The sequence below is a fragment of the Notolepis coatsorum genome, assembly GCF_963971535.1.
Source record: "Notolepis coatsorum genome assembly, chromosome: 7".
Classification (NCBI taxonomy): Eukaryota; Metazoa; Chordata; class Actinopteri; order Aulopiformes; family Paralepididae; genus Notolepis; species Notolepis coatsorum.
In genome coordinates, this window is record NC_140171.1 from 176,448,580 (window position 1) to 176,469,100 (window position 20,521).

Genomic DNA, 20,521 nt, shown 5'->3' on the forward strand with positions numbered 1-20,521 from the left:
CAGCTAGCTAAATGCCCTGCGACTGTGATGTCACCAAACAAAATGGCGGCGCCCATGTTGATAAAGCGCTTCACATAACAAATAGTTTTTTCTTAGAAACTGCTTATTTTTATAACGTGATTTTTTTCTGTGGCTTATCTAAATACTAATTTGATGCTATGACTATGTTTATATCGCTATATGCTTCATCTCCCCTTTAAGCTTAGGCACTCTTTCGAAGTTGGTTAAGGTTAGAGTTTGTCTTAGACAGGGCCGGATTAACGAACGGGCCGACCGGGCCGCGGCCCGTGGGCCTCGAGTGATGAGAAAAAATTTAAATTTTTTTTTATATTTTTTTTCTTTTTTTTTGATGCCCCTCGTCACTAGAGGCCCCACATTTTTTTTTATTTTTTTTTAACTTTTATTTTTTATTTTTTGAGGCCACTCGTCACTAGAGGCCTTTTGGAGGCCCCTCGTCACAAGAGGCCCCACATTTTTTTAAATTTTTTTTTAACTTTTATTTTTTATTTTTTTGGAGGCCGCTCGTCACTCGAGGCCTTTTGGAGGCCCCTTGTCACTAGAGGCCCCAAATTATTATTACAATTTTTTTTACTTTTATTTTCTTTTCTTTTGGAGGCCCCTCGTCACTAGAGGCCCCAAATATTTGTTTATTTTTTTTTAACTTTTATTTTAAACATTTTTGAGGCCCCTCGTCACTAGAGGCCCCACATTTTATTTTTATTTTTTTCTTATTTTGGAGATCGATGTCATACTGTGACACTGAATGATTGGCACTGACTGACGCTCTCTGATTGGCCACTGACATGTTTGCCCAATCGCGTGACGAGCTGTGTCTTTGCCCATTTCCTCGTCAAACAGCCTGCAAACTACCTGGCGTTCTATCGCCATGCTCTAAGACAAACTCTAACCTTAACCAACTTCGAAAGAGTGCCTAAGCTTAACCAGTGTAGAAACAGGCATCGGCCAATCAGAGAGCGTCTTGCCAGAAATGCGGCTAGGTTTAGAAATAACGCGACTAGGGGCCTCCACACTACACACTAGTACTAAATACCTATATGTCCCTATGCCATAAATGTCATGTATGTTGTGTATGTCATAAATGTCTATATGAATTGAAGATGGGGGACCCTGATGTAAACAAGACAAACGTCTTTCTCAGGTCTGCATCCCCTGCCTTAACAATTGTGTGTATTGAGCCGTACTGTATTGTACCCATTCTGCAATCTGTTAAATAAAGTTTTCATTCATTCATTCATTCATTCATTCAGTAAAAAAAAGAAAAGAGATACGAAAATTAGAAATATAGGCCTCTCTCTTATACATGCCTCCTCCTAATACAAGCCTGGTATCCACTACAGTTGAAACAAATACAAGCCGGGGTTACTATTAGAGGAATTACGGTATTCTTTTTTTTTTGTATTTTATTTTTTTATTCTTTTTTAAAACAAACATATAAACAAACATGACAACACACGATAAGATATACAAGCATTAATTGTCAGGGCACATCCAATGGGATCACCTTTTGGTTAGTTGTTTTATATAAGATATACCCATAATACCTGTTATCTAAAAAAAAAAACCCTACATACATATGCTCAGCTCGAACCCCCCCCTCCCGGACCCCACCTTGAGAAGTACCTCCACTATCCCTCGCACCTAACCAGACACTACCATTATAAGCTAGCTTTTATTCTCTCCACCACTTCTAACCACATTGACATTTTGGATTCATTGAGACCCAGAATTCTTGCTGTAGATATTTCATGGTAAATTACATCGAGATATGTAAGAAACCAAACTTTACGGCACATTTTTTCCGGTTGAAACCAGCGTGATGCGATCAGCTTTTTGGCTACTGTGATACCCGATAAAACCAATCTCTTTAGCTGTGGATTCACTGCAAACTCAAAAACATCATTCAACAGCAATACCGAGGGGTGTACAGGTATATTCCAAGATACGAGTTTTGATATTTGTTGGGTCACATCTTTCCAGAATGCCTTAACTGGTGAGCAGTCCCAATACATGTGCATAAATGTCCCTTCGTCCCCATTTGTACATTGGGTGCATTTGGAATCTTGTTTGAGCCCCATTCGGCACAGTCTTATAGGAGTCAAGTATGTCCTGTGAATATAGTTAAGATTGATTTGTTGATGATCCGGGTTCCTTGATGTAAGTCGGACATTTGCCCAGGCTCCTTGCCAATCAAAGTCATTTTCCAGGTCTGGTATATCCCTCCTCCAGACAGAGTCAAGTTGGAGGGTTTCATACGAGGACGTTAGTAATTGATGATAAAATTCTGAAACAAAACCTCTCGATGTCTCTCTTGAGTAGAAGAATTTGTGGTATCTGTGGTGTTCAATTGGTCTGTCTAATGGAACACCGTGAGACTTCAAACATAGCTCTAACTGTTTGTGAAAAAGCCATGTGGACTTGGTGAGATTACATTTTTTGCGTATTTCTTTATCACTACAAAAACCCTGTTTGTTAAAAATATCCCCTAATGAGTGTATGCCTTGCTCTTCCCATATAGGGAATCTTATAGGTCGTTTTCCAATTAAGAGAGCATTGTTATTGAATAAGGGAGTATGGTTGTGCCATTCTTGTGGGTTAGGATTTTTTTTTTGTGATTCACGCCATATCCGGATCGCATGAGTAATTATGGGGCCAAATTTTCGTTCACAGTGCTTGATTGGTAGTTTTGTGTATGCTATGTCCTTCAGTCTATGTGGGGCTACTATGTTTTCTTCTATTTTCCTCCAAGATGCTAATGCTTGGGAGTCAAACCATGTTGTCAATGGACTTAATGAGTACGCCTTAAAATATAGGAAAAAATCTGGAAATGCCATGCCACCATCTGCTTTATTTCTCTGTGCGGATCTTTTTATACGTGGTGGTTTGTTATTCCAAATAAATTTGTATGTGGAGGAGTGTAATCTTTTCCAGTAACCCTCTGGAGGGGGTAACGGTAGCATTGAACAGAAGAAGTTGATTTTAGGTAGTACATCCATCTTAACTATTGATATCCGTGCTTGTACTGTGTTCTTAAGTTTTGCCCATCTATCAAGGTCGTCTTTGATTTTGTTTTGGATTTTTGTGTAGTTGTGCTTCACCGTTTGTCTTATGGTAGGGAATATTTCCACTCCCAAGCATCTGAAATGTTTTACCATCGGTATCTGTCCTGGGAGGGTTGTATCTTTTTTTGCAGGGGTGTTAAGTGGAAGGAAAGCCGACTTCGGCCAATTTATCTTAAATCCCGATAAATCACCAAAGTCCTCAATCAACTTGAGCAGATGAGGCAATGTGGTGTTGGGGTTTTTCATGAACAATATTACATCGTCCGCATATAAACAAATTTTTTGTTGTGTGCCCTTGATTACGATAGGTTCTATGGATTGGGATTGTCTTATATATTGTGCTAACGGCTCTAATGATAGATTGAACAGACCGGGACTAAGAGGACAACCCTGTCTGGCAGAGCGTGATACCGGAAATATTTCAGAGATGATTGTGCCTGTTATAATCATGGCCGATGGGTCTTTGTATAATACTTTAATCATATCGATGAATCCTTTTCCTAACCCCATCCTTTCTAGCACTGCCCACAGATACGACCATTCCAGCCTGTCAAAGGCCTTCATAGCATCCAGGGACAGTATCGCCTTAGGTATGGTGTCCTCTTTGTCGGCATCAAGTACGTGCAGTATACGTCTTATGTTCTCAGTGATCAGGCGGCCTCCTATGAAGCCAGTTTGGTCCGGGTGAACTAAAGACGTCATATGCTTTTGTAATCTGATGGCTAATACCTTAGAGTACAGTTTGATATCTGTTCCGAGGAGGCTTACAGGTCTATAACTACCGCACTCGTTGGGGTCTTTGTCTTTTTTAAGGAGGACTGTTATGAGTGCAATATTGTCGGTTTTATGGAAGTTCCCCTCCTTGACTGAGTATAAGATCATATTTAGTAATAAGGGGCCAATTATGTCCCAACAAGAAAGGTACATTTCTGATGGGAAACCGTCTCTTCCTGGAGCCTTACCACTTTTCATTGCGGTTATGGCCATCTTGAGTTCCTCTAGTGTGATCGGTATTTCTAACTGTTTAGCGTCATCCTCTGAAAGTTTAGGGAGAATAATTTGATTAAGAAATGTGTCCATTTTGTTTTGATCGAAGGTCATTTCTGATTTATATAAATCGGAGTAGAATACTTTGAATGTATCGTTTATTTTTACCGGATCTGTTACAAGTACTTGTTGTGCTCTAATGGTAGTTATATCTGCAAATGTTGCATTAATTCTTAATCGCATGGCTAATAGGTGGCTGGGTTTGGAACCATGAGAGTACTGCTGTTGTCTTGTGCTTGTGAGGTTTTGTCCGCTGCTCACCAACTTTCTCTGTTTTCTTTAAGCCTACTGTTAGAAATTCCCTTCTCACTCACTCTCTCTAGCCCCCACCCTCTCGTTCTTTACTCTCGTTTACTCTCAGTGGCCACACCTGGACTATTATCAATTACCTCTCGCACCTGTGGTGGCAGGCTAATTAGTTCCCCTGTGGGCTTTAAATACCAGGGCTCTTCCCCTCGTTTCGGCGTGGGGTCGTGTTGTATTCATGCTGAGTCATATTCTCTAACATCTAGACTCTTTCGGGAGATCCTCTGGTCTACCAATGCTGTATATGGATTTCTCCAGCCTTGAGATGTTTTGCTCCAGCCTTCGTCTGCTGTCGCCGTAGCCTGTGGAGGAGACTGTTCTGCGCTCCCTGTACTTCCACGGGAGGCACCCCAGCGCTCCACTGCAGACCCCAGCGCAGCTGTTCGTCCTGACGCACATCTAGACCAACGCGCATCTCCCGGACCCTCGGGCTTGGCACGCTCTCCAGTCACCAGCGCGCAACGCGCATCTGCAAGGGCTTGGCACGCTCTCCAGTCACCAGCGCGCAATGCGCATCTTCAAGGGCTTGGCACGCTCTCCAGTCTCCAGCGCGCAACGCGCATCTTCCAAGGATCCTCGTGCTTGGCACGCTCTCCAGTCACCAGCGCGCAACGCGCATCTGCAAGGGCTTGGCACGCTCTCCAGTCACCAGCGCGCAACGCGCATCTTCAAGGGCTTGGCACGCTCTCCAGTCTCCAGCGCGCAACGCGCATCTTCCAAGGATCCTCGTGCTTGGCACACTCCTCCTCGCAGACGCACCCCGAGGCGTCTCTCGGTTCCGACGTGCACACCAAGGTGTGGCGCGCCACTCTGTTCCTCGGCTCCGACAGCGGCTACCCGGTGGACGACACCCTCGCCACCGCCGCTGTTCCAGCACCCTGTTCCTCGGCTCCGACAGCGGCTACCCGGTGGACGACACCCTCGCCACCGCCGCTGTTCCAGCACTCTGTTCCTCGGCTCCGACAGCGGCTACCCGGTGGACGACACCCTCGCCACCGCCGCTGTTCCAGCACTCTGTTCCAGCACTCTGTTCCTCGGCTCCGACAGCGGCTACCCGGTGGACGACACCCTCGCCACCGCCGCTGTTCCAGCACCCTGTTCCTCGGCTCCGACAGCGGCTACCCGGTGGACGACACCCTCGCCACCGCCGCTGTTCCAGCACTCTGTTCCTCGGCTCGGACAGCCAGCTACCCGGTGGCGACACCCTCGCCGCCGCTGCTGTTCCTGCACCATTACGCATACGCCTGGGTGAGTTTTGATTGTGATGTCACTCACCCAGCGTATTGCCTCTTGCCCCCGTGCCGCTGCGTTTCCTGTACCATTACGCATACGCCTGGGTGAGTTTTGATTGTGATGTCACTCACCCAGCGTAATGCCTCTTGCCCCCGTCCCGCTGCTGTTCCTGCACCATTACGCATACGCCTGGGTGAGTTTTGATTGTGATGTCACTCACCCAGCGTAATGCCTCTTGCCCCCGTCCCGCTGCGTTTCCTGTACCATTACGCATACGCCTGGGTGAGTTTTGATTGTGATGTCACTCACCCAGCGTAATGCCTCTTGCCCCCGTCCCGCTGCTGTCCCTGTACCATTACGCATACGCCTGGGTGAGTTTTGATTGTGATGTCACTCACCCAGCGTAATGCCTCTTGCCCCCGTCCCGCTGCGTTCCTGTACCATTCCGCATACGCTTGGGTGAGTTTTGATTGTGATGTCACTCACCCAGCGTAATGCCTCCTTTTCTTGTTCTCACTTAGTTAGTAGTTGGACATTTCATCTCCCACTCTGTTTTTGTTCTCACTTAGTTAGTAGTTTGGACATTTCATCTCCCACTCTGTTTTTGTTCTCACTTAGATAGTATTTTTGGACATTACATCTCCCCCTGTGTGTTTGTCACACGAAGATATTATTACTTTGTTACTTTGTTTATTTGGACTGTTCTGCATCTGCTCTGTTTGTTCCCTTTTGAATATTAACCCTCTCCTCTGTTCTGCAGAGCGGCCCAGATGTTTTCCCACCAGTCCCCAGTTCCTCCCTGTCCCCAGCCCGCCTCCGCGGGCCTCAGTCCCCTCTGTCCCTAGTTCTCCCCTTCTAGTTCCACCTAGTTCCTTGTCCCTAGTTCTCCTAGTCCCCAGTTCTCCTGTTCCCTAGCTCTCCTTGTCCCGACATCTCCTAGTCTCTAGTTCCTCTGTTTCCTTAACCTTCCCCTAGCGTTCCTTTAATGTTTCCCCTAGCGTTCATTAACCTTCCCTTAGTGTACCCTTTTCCTGCCCGCCTCTTAAAGGCACCTAGTTTTTCCCCTCTTGTTATATTCCTGTATTTGTGTTCTCCCTTAAAGGGACAGTGCCCTTTTTTCCCTGTCTCTCAATAAATATCTGTTTCTTGGCAAACCATCATACCTGTCTTGTGTTGTGCGATTGGGGTCGGTTACAAACCATAACAGTACGACCCCACCAAATCGACGACCCCAGCCAGCACAGACGGTGTATGTTGAGTTTGCCTTTTTTTTTCTTGTTCCCTCTAGCTCCCCTCTAGCTTCCTTGTTAGCCTGTTAGCTCCCCTGTTAGCTTGTTGGTCTCCCCGGTTAGCTCCCCTGTTAGCCTGTTGACTCCCCCATTTGCTTCCCTGTTAGCCCTGTTTAGCTCCCCTCTTAGCCCTGTTTGACCCCCCTGCAGCTTGTTAGGCCTCTACTACCAGCATGGCCCTGTCTGCTAGCTTTGCCTCGGCGGCTAGCACAGCCTCTATGTTAATGCAGCCCTTACTGCTGGCATAGGCCCTGTAGCTAGCCATGCCCTGGCAGCTAACCCAGTCCCTCAGCAGAGCCCCAGTCTGCTAGCTTAGCCCCGGCTGCTAGCACAGCCTCTATGTTAATGCAGCCTTGCAGCTGGCATAGGCCCTGTAGCTAGCCAGGCCCAAGCAGCTAACCCGGTCCCTCTGCATGGCCTCCACTTTTTTGTGTAGTTTATCCCACTGCTAGGACTGCCCTTTCAGCTAGCAAGGTCGGTTTATCTCCCACTGCTAGGACTGCCTTTTCAGCTAGCAAGGTCAGTTTATCTCTCACTGCTAGGACTGCCTTTTCAGCTAGCAAGGTCAGTTTTTCTCCCACTGCTAGGACTGCCTTTTCAGCTAGCAAGGTCAGTTTATCTCACACTGCTAGGACTGCCCTTCAGCTAGCAAGGTCAGTTTATCTCACACAGCTAGGACTGTCCTTCCAGCTAGCTTGTTCTCTCATGCTGGTCCAGCCCTGTCTGCCAGCCTAGCTCCGGCAGCTAGCGCAGCCTCTATGTTAATGTAGCAGTACAGCTGGCATAGGCCCTGTAGCTATCAGTGCCTTGGCAGCTACCCTTTCCCTCTGCTAGCCCTTTCCCGGTGCTACCATGGTTACCCCTTAGCTACCCTGCTTGCCCCTCAGTTCCTCTAGACCAGTTCCTCTAGACCAGTTCTCTAGACCAGTTCTCTAGGCCAGTTCTCTAAACCAGTTCTCTAGACCGGTTCTCTAGGCCAGTTCTCTTGGCCAGTTCTCTAGGCTAGTTCTCTGGACCCAGTTCCTCCTGACCCGGTTCCTCTAGGCCCGGTTTCCTCTAGGCCAGTTCCTCCTGTTGCCCCTCTGCTACCCTAGTTACCCCTCGGCGACCCTGTTTCTTTTGCTAGCCCCACTCTTGTGGTGGCTTCCCCTGCTGGCTTGGCCAGTACCTTTTGTTTTTGTCTTGTTTTGCCCCCTGCCACTCTGTCTGTATTTGTTTTGGGTCGCCAGGTGGCTCCCGTTGAGGGGGGGGTACTGTGAGGTTTTGTCCGCTGCTCACCAACTTTCTCTGTTTTCTTTAAGCCTACTGTTAGAAATTCCCTTCTCACTCACTCTCTCTAGCCCCCACCCTCTCGTTCTTTACTCTCGTTTACTCTCAGTGGCCACACCTGGACTATTATCAATTACCTCTCGCACCTGTGGTGGCAGGCTAATTAGTTCCCCTGTGGGCTTTAAATACCAGGGCTCTTCCCCTCGTTTCGGCGTGGGGTCGTGTTGTATTCATGCTGAGTCATATTCTCTAACATCTAGACTCTTTCGGGAGATCCTCTGGTCTACCAATGCTGTATATGGATTTCTCCAGCCTTGAGATGTTTTGCTCCAGCCTTCGTCTGCTGTCGCCGTAGCCTGTGGAGGAGACTGTTCTGCGCTCCCTGTACTTCCACGGGAGGCACCCCAGCGCTCCACTGCAGACCCCAGCGCAGCTGTTCGTCCTGACGCACATCTAGACCAACGCGCATCTCCCGGACCCTCGGGCTTGGCACGCTCTCCAGTCACCAGCGCGCAACGCGCATCTGCAAGGGCTTGGCACGCTCTCCAGTCACCAGCGCGCAACGCGCATCTTCAAGGGCTTGGCACGCTCTCCAGTCTCCAGCGCGCAACGCGCATCTTCCAAGGATCCTCGTGCTTGGCACGCTCTCCAGTCACCAGCGCGCAACGCGCATCTGCAAGGGCTTGGCACGCTCTCCAGTCACCAGTGCGCAACGCGCATCTTCAAGGGCTTGGCACGCTCTCCAGTCTCCAGCGCGCAACGCGCATCTTCCAAGGATCCTCGTGCTTGGCACACTCCTCCTCGCAGACGCACCCCGAGGCGTCTCTCGGTTCCGACGTGCACACCAAGGTGTGGCGCGCCACTCTGTTCCTCGGCTCCGACAGCGGCTACCCGGTGGACGACACCCTCGCCACCGCCGCTGTTCCAGCACCCTGTTCCTCGGCTCCGACAGCGGCTACCCGGTGGACGACACCCTCGCCACCGCCGCTGTTCCAGCACTCTGTTCCTCGGCTCCGACAGCGGCTACCCGGTGGACGACACCCTCGCCACCGCCGCTGTTCCAGCACTCTGTTCCAGCACTCTGTTCCTCGACTCCGACAGCGGCTACCCGGTGGACGACACCCTCGCCACCGCCGCTGTTCCAGCACCCTGTTCCTCGGCTCCGACAGCGGCTACCCGGTGGACGACACCCTCGCCACCGCCGCTGTTCCAGCACTCTGTTCCTCGGCTCGGACAGCCAGCTACCCGGTGGCGACACCCTCGCCGCCGCTGCTGTTCCTGCACCATTACGCATACGCCTGGGTGAGTTTTGATTGTGATGTCACTCACCCAGCGTATTGCCTCTTGCCCCCGTCCCGCTGCGTTTCCTGTACCATTACGCATACGCCTGGGTGAGTTTTGATTGTGATGTCACTCACCCAGCGTAATGCCTCTTGCCCCCGTCCCGCTGCTGTTCCTGCACCATTACGCATACGCCTGGGTGAGTTTTGATTGTGATGTCACTCACCCAGCGTAATGCCTCTTGCCCCCGTCCCGCTGCGTTTCCTGTACCATTACGCATACGCCTGGGTGAGTTTTGATTGTGATGTCACTCACCCAGCGTAATGCCTCTTGCCCCCGTCCCGCTGCTGTCCCTGTACCATTACGCATACGCCTGGGTGAGTTTTGATTGTGATGTCACTCACCCAGCGTAATGCCTCTTGCCCCCGTCCCGCTGCGTTCCTGTACCATTCCGCATACGCTTGGGTGAGTTTTGATTGTGATGTCACTCACCCAGCGTAATGCCTCCTTTTCTTGTTCTCACTTAGTTAGTAGTTGGACATTTCATCTCCCACTCTGTTTTTGTTCTCACTTAGTTAGTAGTTTGGACATTTCATCTCCCACTCTGTTTTTGTTCTCACTTAGATAGTATTTTTGGACATTACATCTCCCCCTGTGTGTTTGTCACACGAAGATATTATTACTTTGTTACTTTGTTTATTTGGACTGTTCTGCATCTGCTCTGTTTGTTCCCTTTTGAATATTAACCCTCTCCTCTGTTCTGCAGAGCGGCCCAGATGTTTTCCCACCAGTCCCCAGTTCCTCCCTGTCCCCAGCCCGCCTCCGCGGGCCTCAGTCCCCTCTGTCCCTAGTTCTCCCCTTCTAGTTCCACCTAGTTCCTTGTCCCTAGTTCTCCTAGTCCCCAGTTCTCCTGTTCCCTAGCTCTCCTTGTCCCGACATCTCCTAGTCTCTAGTTCCTCTGTTTCCTTAACCTTCCCCTAGCGTTCCTTTAATGTTTCCCCTAGCGTTCATTAACCTTCCCTTAGTGTACCCTTTTCCTGCCCGCCTCTTAAAGGCACCTAGTTTTTCCCCTCTTGTTATATTCCTGTATTTGTGTTCTCCCTTAAAGGGACAGTGCCCTTTTTTCCCTGTCTCTCAATAAATATCTGTTTCTTGGCAAACCATCATACCTGTCTTGTGTTGTGCGATTGGGGTCGGTTACAAACCATAACAGTGCTGCGTATTTGTATTTCCGATTGTTGTCTGTATATGTCATTGATCTCTATTTTTAGTACGTTAACTTGATTTTCTAGTCGAGTTGAGTTGTTGTATTTCAGAGAATTAAATAACGTTGAGTAAAGCGTTTCCAGCTCATCCAGTTTTGTGTTTTGATTCTTGCGCATTTTGGAGGAAAAGCTATCCGTGAAGTCTTTGATCATTCCCTTTACCGACATCCATATTATTCTGGGGTCTTGCACCGAGTTTGCATTCTCCCGTTGGAATACTATAAGAGCTTCTTTGAGTTGTGTAATGAATTCCTTGTTGTTAAGCAGCAACGAGTTAAATCGCCATCTTGGGGCTCGGGAGGATAGTATACCAAATGTACCTTTAAGGAGTAAATAACAGTGATCTGATAGTGCGTTGGGTATCATTTCCACTTCATAATTATCAAATAGTCTCTGTGATGCAAAGACATAATCTATTCTGGATAGTGTCTTATGTCTCGCAGATCGACAAGAGTACTTTCGGGTTGTGGGGTTAAGTAACCGCCATAAGTCCTTTACACCTGTAATCTTTGACCAATCCTTTAATGCCTTTGATGAATTCTTTTGTTCGCTGGAAAAGGCGAGGTAAGATTTGTCTATCCTTGGGTTCCAGATGGCATTAAAATCCGCTCCTATTATAAATGAGTAATCGGGAATGTCTAACATTGCATTGGTTAGTGTAGTGAAGAAATCTTCTTCGTACAAATTTGGGGCGTATACCGCTATCAACGCTATTTTCCTGTTCTTATGTTCAATCTTAGCTATAGTTATCCGACCTTCTACATCAGACCATACTCCCTTTAGTACAATATTCAACTTACGTTTAACGACTATTGCTACACCCCGAGTTCTCGTACCAATAGAGGAGTGACTGATATTATGGTATATGTTGTCCGCTAATTTACCTATGTCTTTCCCTAGAATGTGTGTTTCGCTTAGCAGAGCAATGTCCACATGTTCTTTTTTCATCAGTGTGAGCACGCTTTTGCGTTTAAGTTGGTTATTTATTCCCCCGGTGTTCCATATCATTATATTCAAACTAGCCATAGTCTATACATGTTGCATTGTAATTTTTGGTAATGCTTCTAGAGTGCGACGCAATACTAGATATACATCCCACTAGTGAGGTCCCGTTGAGAGCCGAGCTTAAAAACATACATATATACAAATAAAAATCCCCTACCCTTCCCTCCCACCGAGAGTCGTACAAGATTGTGTTCCATGAACACAACCTTTGCGTATGACTCTCTCCCTTGCACCACCGGATATCCCAGAATGATCCAATTATCCTTAACATTCCTATGTATACCATAGGATCTAACACTCTAAATTCTACCATAAGTAGAATGTCGACTGTGGCTTGGCCACTTACCCGTAAAAAATAAATAAATAAAAATTTAAATGAGATAAACTAAAAATAAAGACCAAAAATAAGCTTCAATTGTCATGCCTTAATCACTTACATTTTATATGAACTTGTAATTTATAGTAATTTATAGTAACCCATGAATAATATGAAGGTATTGAACTGAAGAGAGAGCCTCAATAAATCAGAGAGAGCGGATGAAAAAAAAAAAAAAAAAAAAAAAAAAAAGTAAAAGGAAGAGAACATTAACTTAGATCTTAAAAGAGCATTGCTATGCTTAAACATCTAAAGTATTAATTGGAGAAGTAGTGAAATTATTTCCCATTAATAAAAAAACAATTTTTAAATACGTATATGCAGCATTTCCCCCGACCGGGGTGGGCGATGATCGTTGTGTAGAGTGATCTTTCAGCCGGCCGGCTATGATGGCTCTGTGGTTTTGCATCTAGATAGCTGTTGATTATTCCCCCGAGGGGCTTCTGGTAGAATGAATGACCACGTATTGCTGATATTCCAGAATGCTCCATATATCAAAGAATGCTTCGATGTTCTAGATTATTCCAATATGTCATTTTTACATTGTCTGAATGTTCCAGTATGTTCTGGAGTGTTCCAATCTTAAATCCAATATGTCCGCAATAATATACACGTCGGGGAAAGTATTCAAAAACTCTGAGCACGTAGGTCTCTCTGTCCCAAATCCTTGATTATTAAAGGTTGTACTATATGGTGACCTTGCATAACTGAGATTTAAAAGGCCATTTATACACTAATCTGCTCCTGTTCAGACAGGAATTTGGCTGCCTCTTCAGGCGATTTGAGGAGAACTTTTGCTCCTTGTTTGTCGACGGCGCGAAGTATTGCAGGGTATATTAGTAGGGGTCTGTATTTCCCCAGGTATAGTTGAGACATCACCGTCTTGAACTTGGCACGCAGTTCCACTACCTCACGACAATAATCTTCAAAGCAGTGTATTGGTACCTCCATGTGTTTCAGATTGCCTTTCATCCTGCGAATTCCACGCATAATCATTTCTTTTATTCTGACTTGGCGCAGTACAACTAATATCACTCTGGGCTTAGCGTTGCTGTCACTGGAGCGGGGTCCCAATCTGAAGCTCTCATCCACCTCCGGTATTTTAGGAAGGATTCCTGTTCCCAAGATTTTCTGTAATTCTGTGGCAAACTCTTCAGGGTTTTCACATCTCACTGATTCGTCCAGACCGACAATGCGAATATTCAGCCTGCGTTTTTGATATTCCATCTCGAATATTTTGGCTTTCTGTTCTTTATTGATTCGCGTGAGCTCCTCCGTTATTTCGCTGAGCTCCGTCTTGATTTCATTGTAGTTCCCCTTCATCTCGGCAGTTAGGTTAACTGTGTTAGCCTCTACTTCCTTGTAGATGTGAGTGAATTTGATTTCGTGGGCTTCCACTACTTTCTCCAGAGCCTCGGTGCGTTTATTCTGTGCGTCGGCGTCCGCTCTCAGCGCATCAATTTTGCCTTCAATAGATTCTTTAATAGCATCTACTTTTTGAGTTATTATCTTCTGTGATTCTGTGATCATTTCCTCCATTCCCTCCATTCTCTTCTCCATTGTCTTCCCCATTTCTTCCATTTTCCGGATGATATGTTCGGTATCTGCGGAGGTCTTTGATGGGGTTGAACTTGAAGCGGCCTCTGTCGAGTCAATACTTTCTGCTGTCCGCTGTACGTATCCTGGGTCACGTAGCGGGATCTCTTCGACTGGTTTTTGGTCTTTCCCTGGGTTTTTCCTTGATGGCATCTCGATTCTTTTGGTCAATATAGTTAGTTGATAGTCTCAGTTGATATATGCGTCAAGTTTTAAACGCATTAATGGTATATAATTATGATTTTAAAACGAAAAAAAAAATAACGGGTGAGCAGCTGTGTCACATGCGACCTACTCCATTCTACAGCTAAACCGGAAGTCGGAATTACGGTATTCTATACCTATTCACCATATCTGTTTTATATGTCACTTTAAAAAATATATAGAATACCGTAGGAATTACGGTATTCTATATATTTTTTAAAGTGACATATAAAAACGCCACTGTGCGTGCGTGCACGTGTGTGGGGGGGCCTCCACAAGAATCTGGCCCAGGGGCCTCTGAAGTCTTAATCTGGCCTTGGTGACGGGGGATGTCCTTACCCTTTTTTACCATCAGAAACCCTCTTACAGGCACAGCAAAGAAGAGCTCCGCCTAGCATGCCCAGGGAGGCCCCGCCCCAGCCCATGAAGAGCCCGGTGCCCAGCTCAAACCTGCAGACACACAATAACACTCATCAAAACATTACTAAACACATTCATGTTTGTTGTTCTGTCTTTAGATAGGAGGTGACTCACCTTGTGTTATTTACACATTGTAGATAATGTTTGCATTAATTAACACGTTGTTTTTAGAGTGTGTAGACAATGCATGCATTAATTAACTAATCTTTTTTAGAGTGTAGATAATGTAGGCATTAATTATTAAATCTTTTTTTTAGAGTGTAAATAATTAACACATCTTCACTAGTATCTAGTGTAGATACTAGAGTGTCAACTTACTTTATACCGCCATAATATGGGTTGTTGAAGTCTTCCACAACTCTAGAGGCGTACCAGGACACGGCCACCATGGTACAGAGACCTGCGGGACACACAGAGGCAGAAGAAGAATTCAAGATTAATTTAATCACTTGTTACACTGTATATTACACTTTACTGTTGCCTTGCACTTTGGTTAGCTGTATAATGACAATACATTTGAATCTAATCTAATGTAAATACATAATTTGTCTTCAAATCTTCAAGTAACACATAAACAAAAGGGCAGCCCCACCACCAAAATATGGATTATTAAATATTGATTTACTGAGCTCTTATTACGACAGTATATCGCAGTTAACGCTGTCTCATCACCCACTCCCACCCCCCCCCCCCTCCTACAGCCCTGTAACAACCCCAACCCACTCCCCCCTCCTTCCGTACATGGCGCTGCCTATGACGGCTGCCAGTCTGTTTGCGGTGGTGAATACGCATATGTTTGTCTCAAGGCTCTGTACCATTATTACTATCTAAAATGTAATAATTGTGGAATATTACTGTAATGAGCTGTATGTGTATGATCCAAGCGTCCTACGATCCTCATAGGAGCATAACAGAAAAAAGCATTCCATGTGAAGGTATTCTGTATTTTTACATGTCAACTAATAAAGAAACTTGAAACTTGAACTTGAAACTTAAACTTGAAATTATACTCCATTTTATAGATGTTTATATGTGAAATATCTGTGAATATTGGGACTAAAATAGACATGTGTTTTGAGTTATGATGGGTAAAGAAAATCCCCAAAAGCTTGTTTTCCATCTTCAAGTCAAACTTGGCAAAAAGCATTATTGACAATATTTTTTCAGGGGAGCTCATATCTTAAAGGAGCACACCAACATTATGGGAAATGCGATTTCCTCTGTGCATTCAGTAGAAAGCTAGCCTAGCTTAGCACAAATGAATGGAAGTGGATATGTACCACTAGCCTAGAGTGACATCATCATAATGACATCACACATTCAAACTATTTAGCTCAATAACTCTCGAACAGTTTATAGTTTTGGTATACAGTATGTGTGAGATCTTGCACTTTATTTTTTGGTGTGAGTGTTCTTTTAAATGAAAGGAATTCAGGAATGAATTGAATTACTGAAAAAGGGTGTAACGCAGTATAACGCTACACATTAAGACACATTAATCCTCTGCAACGTCACTCATATGGGACGTTTTTCGGACTTTTTGCAACCGGCACTTTGGCGACCCCTAGTGGCTCGGGTGTGCATATTTTGTAATACAATATATATATCGAATTGAAGGCTTATTTGTTGTTTGTCGATAGCGACAAAATCCGACAAAATCCGTTCAGCGGTTCTCGAGTTACATGCCGGTATTTGAGGCTTGTGCAAAGTACACGGTATTGCGCAAAATACCACTCCCGACTCCGTCAATCTAGATCCGATCTCGAAAATTATTGTGGATCGTTATAGCCAATGAGTGTGGCTTTCCAATGATACCCCACATGGGGATCTACATAAAAAAAACAAAAAAACACGACTACTACTAGTACTACATAAGGCTTCAGGCTATGGCTCCGTCTGGATTTGTAAGCCATACCTACCACCTTCTGGGGAAATACTACCTCTGGACTACTAACTACTACAGAAAAACTTTAGTAACAAGTTTTTTTACAACTCAAGTTCAGACCTATGTTACTCTATTACGTCAGCACTAAAAGTCCATTTTTTTTTCTGGAATCAGAAACTTCAGAATGTCATCTTTCAAAATAGACCAGGCACATGCATGTGCTATAAGTATAAAGTATGTTGTTTTGGTTTGCAAAAAAAGTATGCAGTCCTCAAAAACGAAAACGAAAATGGCCAATTTTGGAGGCGCCCCAATGACAAAATAATATAGACCTATTTCTAACATGACAACATAAACATTTATGTTGTCATGTTAGAAATAGGTCTATTTTATTTTTTGTAATAATGTTATAATAAGAATGTTATTAATGGGCCCAAATGTATTTCCTATAACTATAATTAACTGACAGGAAATAAACTGGGACCAAAGCTGTTCCCCTAGCAACAGACGTTTCCCGCCTTATTGCATTAGTAAACATTGCAACAGGAAATACACTTTTTATGGTTGTTTTAGAACATTATTATTGTCACTTGTGATTCATTATTTGCTTCGTTTACAACACGTCATGGATACTGAATTATGGCTCGCTGATAACAAACTATCATTACACATGGGCAAAACAGAGTCCATTCTCTTCGGTTCAAATAACAAACTCAGCAAGACCGACGGCTTCTCAGTTACAGTGGGTGACAATATTGTCACAAGGAAAGATGAAATTACCTACCTGGGTTCCATCCTAGAGGCTAATCTCTCCTGTGACAAAATGGCATCCAATGTAATAAAAAAAGTCAACCAACGAACTCGATTCTTGTACCGGATCTCCTCTCTGGTAAACAAGAACACCCTGAAGACTCTGGCAGGAGCACTCATTCAGGGGTACTACGACTATGCTTGCACCTCATGGTACCAAAGCACCTCAAAGGCGCTAAAAACAAAATTACAAACATCTCAAAACAAACTGGTCAGACTACTGCTTGACCTTACTCCTAGAACCCACCTCACCCCTGCCCACTTCGACAACCTAGGATGGCTTAGAGTAGACGACAGAGTACAACAACTTGCAATGGGCCTGGTCTACAAGATACACTACACGACCAAGGTACCCATGTACATGTCAAAATACTTCCCAAAGGTCAGTGAATACCACGATCACAACACCAGAGGGAGCTCCACAAATCATGTTAAACCCAGATTCGGCTCAAATAAGGGACTAAACACGTTTCGCAATTATGCCACATCAATGTGGAACGCCCTACCCAAAGCTGTAAAGGAATGTGGATCACTACCCACTTTCAAAACCTCTCTCAAGGGACACCTACGGGAGACTGCAATTCAACACTGGCCCCTGTAAATATCCTAACCCAACCCCCTCCAATGTACAGTCATTTACCTAGTATGGTTTTGTCAATAGTTCAATGTACAATTGTGTTTGTTTGTACAGTGTCTCCTCCCCCCCCCCTCAATGTACAGTGTTACTTGTTTATACAGTGTGCCCCCCGCCCCCCCCCCCCCCCCCCCCAACCACCTCCAATGTAAATTACCCAGTATGGTTGTCAATATCCCAATGTACCCAACCCCCCCCACCCAACCTCCTCCAATGTACAGTTTCTACGTCAAATGTATATACTCCCTTTTCTTGACTCCTTCTGTATCACAAACAGTACTGTATTTGCAAATCTGGTATGTCATAAATGTATAGATGTAGCAGTACTGACTATCTGTATGTCATGTATGTCATATATGTCTATATGAATTGAAAATGGGGGACCCTGATGGAAACAAGACAAACGTCTTTCTCAGGTCTGCATCCCCTTAACAATTGTATGTATTGAGCCGTACTGTATTGTACCCATTCTGCAATCTGTTAAATAAAGTTTTCATTCATTCATTCATTCATACCGGTTCATTCCGTTTTCTCCTCATCTGAATCTCACCAGAGAGAATGGCGAGGGCTCCACCGGAGACGGCGATCTTGGCCTTGCTCTGCTCCGTGGCGCTGCCGATCTTAATGCACTTGAGGCCCAGCAGGGCCACGATCATGCAGCCCAGACCCATGAGCAGAGAGATTATCATCAGAGCTCGACATGCCTGCACGTGGCCTGTAGGGGGCACCAAAAACATAGCTGCATGAAGGCTTAGAAGATCATCAGAGCTCGACATGCCTTGCATTTTGTACTTTTAGGTTGTACTTTAGGTTGTACTTTAGTTTGTACTTTAGTTTGTATATTGTATATTTTGTATAGTGTTTGGACTTAATTAAACTTTTTTACTGTATGAAGCACATTCTCAGGGGGCTCATACAGAACTAAGCATTTCACTGTAATGTATTATGTACATGTACTTTATACGTGACAAATAAAAAATACTTGAAACGTATCATACCACAAAAGCTCATGTTAGTTATATCCAGCATAACTGTACTAGATCTCATTGTAGTTAGTGCTCCTATGACCAAAAATAAAAATGTACTCAAGTAGAAGTAAATACTTAAAAAAAGAAAATCGAGACTAAATGGATGAATGCGTGAATGAATAGGATACTTTCCACCTCTGGCTATCATGCCACCAGGTGTCAGGACTTTTTCAGATTAGCCTACTTAAATTAAAATACTAAAGCACACATCACTAAAATAATGGGTTAGGGTTAGGATATTGGATATTAGGAAAAACAAAAACATCTTAAGATAGTCAGTAACTTCAACCATATCCCATAGTTTTTCATTCATGTAAAGGAAACAGTGAATTAAAGGAGTCAGTGCAGATGACGTATTGCCGGTCTGATACATAGGCCTATTTCCTTCCATTTTGTCAATGGATTATGGAGGCTCAAAATGGTATCCTTAACTGATAATGTTATGTCATACATTAGAAGAGAAGAAATAATAAAAAAATAAAACACAAAAAAGAAGAGAAGAAATGATGAATGAATTAAATAGATTAACAAAAAACAATATACTGTATCTGCTGTAATCATTAATAGAATTATCATTATCGTAGGCGGGGGAAATGTTGGCAACCACCTTTGGACACCTGATTAAAAAATGTGCCTTAACAAAGCAAGTTTAAAATGGTGGTCCATGTTTGATCCACCATCATTATGAAAAATGTTTGTATTTGTATTTAACCCATCTGTGTCATTGTAATAGCGGCCAGCGTTTAGTTCTTACCAGGGAGGCCAAGCAGGGAATCGAAGTCCCGACACTCAGCGATGCCCGAGCTGTCTTCGGCGCAGGAGTGCCACAGGTTCTCGTACTGCCGATTGGAGATGATGACGCTGCCAGAGACGGACGACACCTTCCAGTAGTCATTGGCGAGTGCCGCTCCCGTCACCAGCCAGCTGGCTATACACAAGAAGAACCCAGTCGCTTCTATAGCCGTCGACATGCTTCAAAGACACAGACTCAAAATTGTATTTAAAAAAAAAAAAGGCAGAAAACACTTGATTAGCCTGAGAGGCCCAGAAGTATCCAAAGGCCAAAGCAATTGGACCCTATCAAATATGTATCTAAAATTAATCCCCAAAACAGGACCTATAAGATCACAAAGGCAAATGTAAATTCTCTTTAGTAAGTGAAGTGTATCTTCTTCATTCATATATCTCTATCTAAGTTCATTGATCGTATAGTGTTCTATTTCACCCTTTCCTCTGCATGGTTTTAGGTATTTTCAGATGTTCGGTTTCAAGTAAGAGGAGACTGACGATATGGTCAAAATCAACGGGCGGCGGTGTTTATTAATAAAACAGCTTTAGGAATTAAAACAGTACATCGTCTCTTTGGTTCAATCTAATTGTCTCTTTCATTTGGCTGTTGTCGTCTCTCGGTGCTGTTCGCTGTCTCAGGTTGTCCATGGCCAACACGCGGCTTCTCTTTGTGGTGGTTGCCAAGGCAACCTTGGGTCTCCGTCAGTCTCAGCGCTCAAGCAAGGAGCGCTTGATTTCATCTCTCTCCGTGGCCGGATCTCCTGCTGCGAAGCGATCTTCTGTCATTGGGTGTCAGTGGCTCTGAGTCTCCGGCTCGGCTCTCAAGCTCCGGTTGGTGATTCTCTCTCCGTCGGTGGAGGTTCAGCGCTTAAACCAGGAGCGCGCATCTCCAGGTTCCTTCTGTCAGCCGGTGTGTGTGGCGTGTCTCTCCAGGTTCCTTCTGGTGTGAGTCGTGTGTCTAGTGAGTCGCCATCCGCCCTTTTTATCAGAGGAGAGAGAGCGAG

General features: G+C 44.9%; 1 protein-coding gene across 1 annotated transcript; it reads right to left on the bottom strand.

Moving 5' to 3' along the window:
• Positions 1-14,286: 14,286 nt before the first annotated feature.
• On the bottom strand, positions 14,287-19,699 carry LOC311232278 (claudin-15-like; the record flags this gene model as incomplete). The annotated part of the gene is made up of 4 exons (XM_084319024.1): positions 14,287-14,401; positions 14,690-14,771; positions 18,251-18,415; positions 19,483-19,699. The coding sequence occupies 4 exons, from the start codon at positions 19,697-19,699 to the stop codon at positions 14,287-14,289; spliced, it is 579 nt and encodes a 192-aa protein (XP_084175150.1).
• Positions 19,700-20,521: the final 822 nt, after the last annotated feature.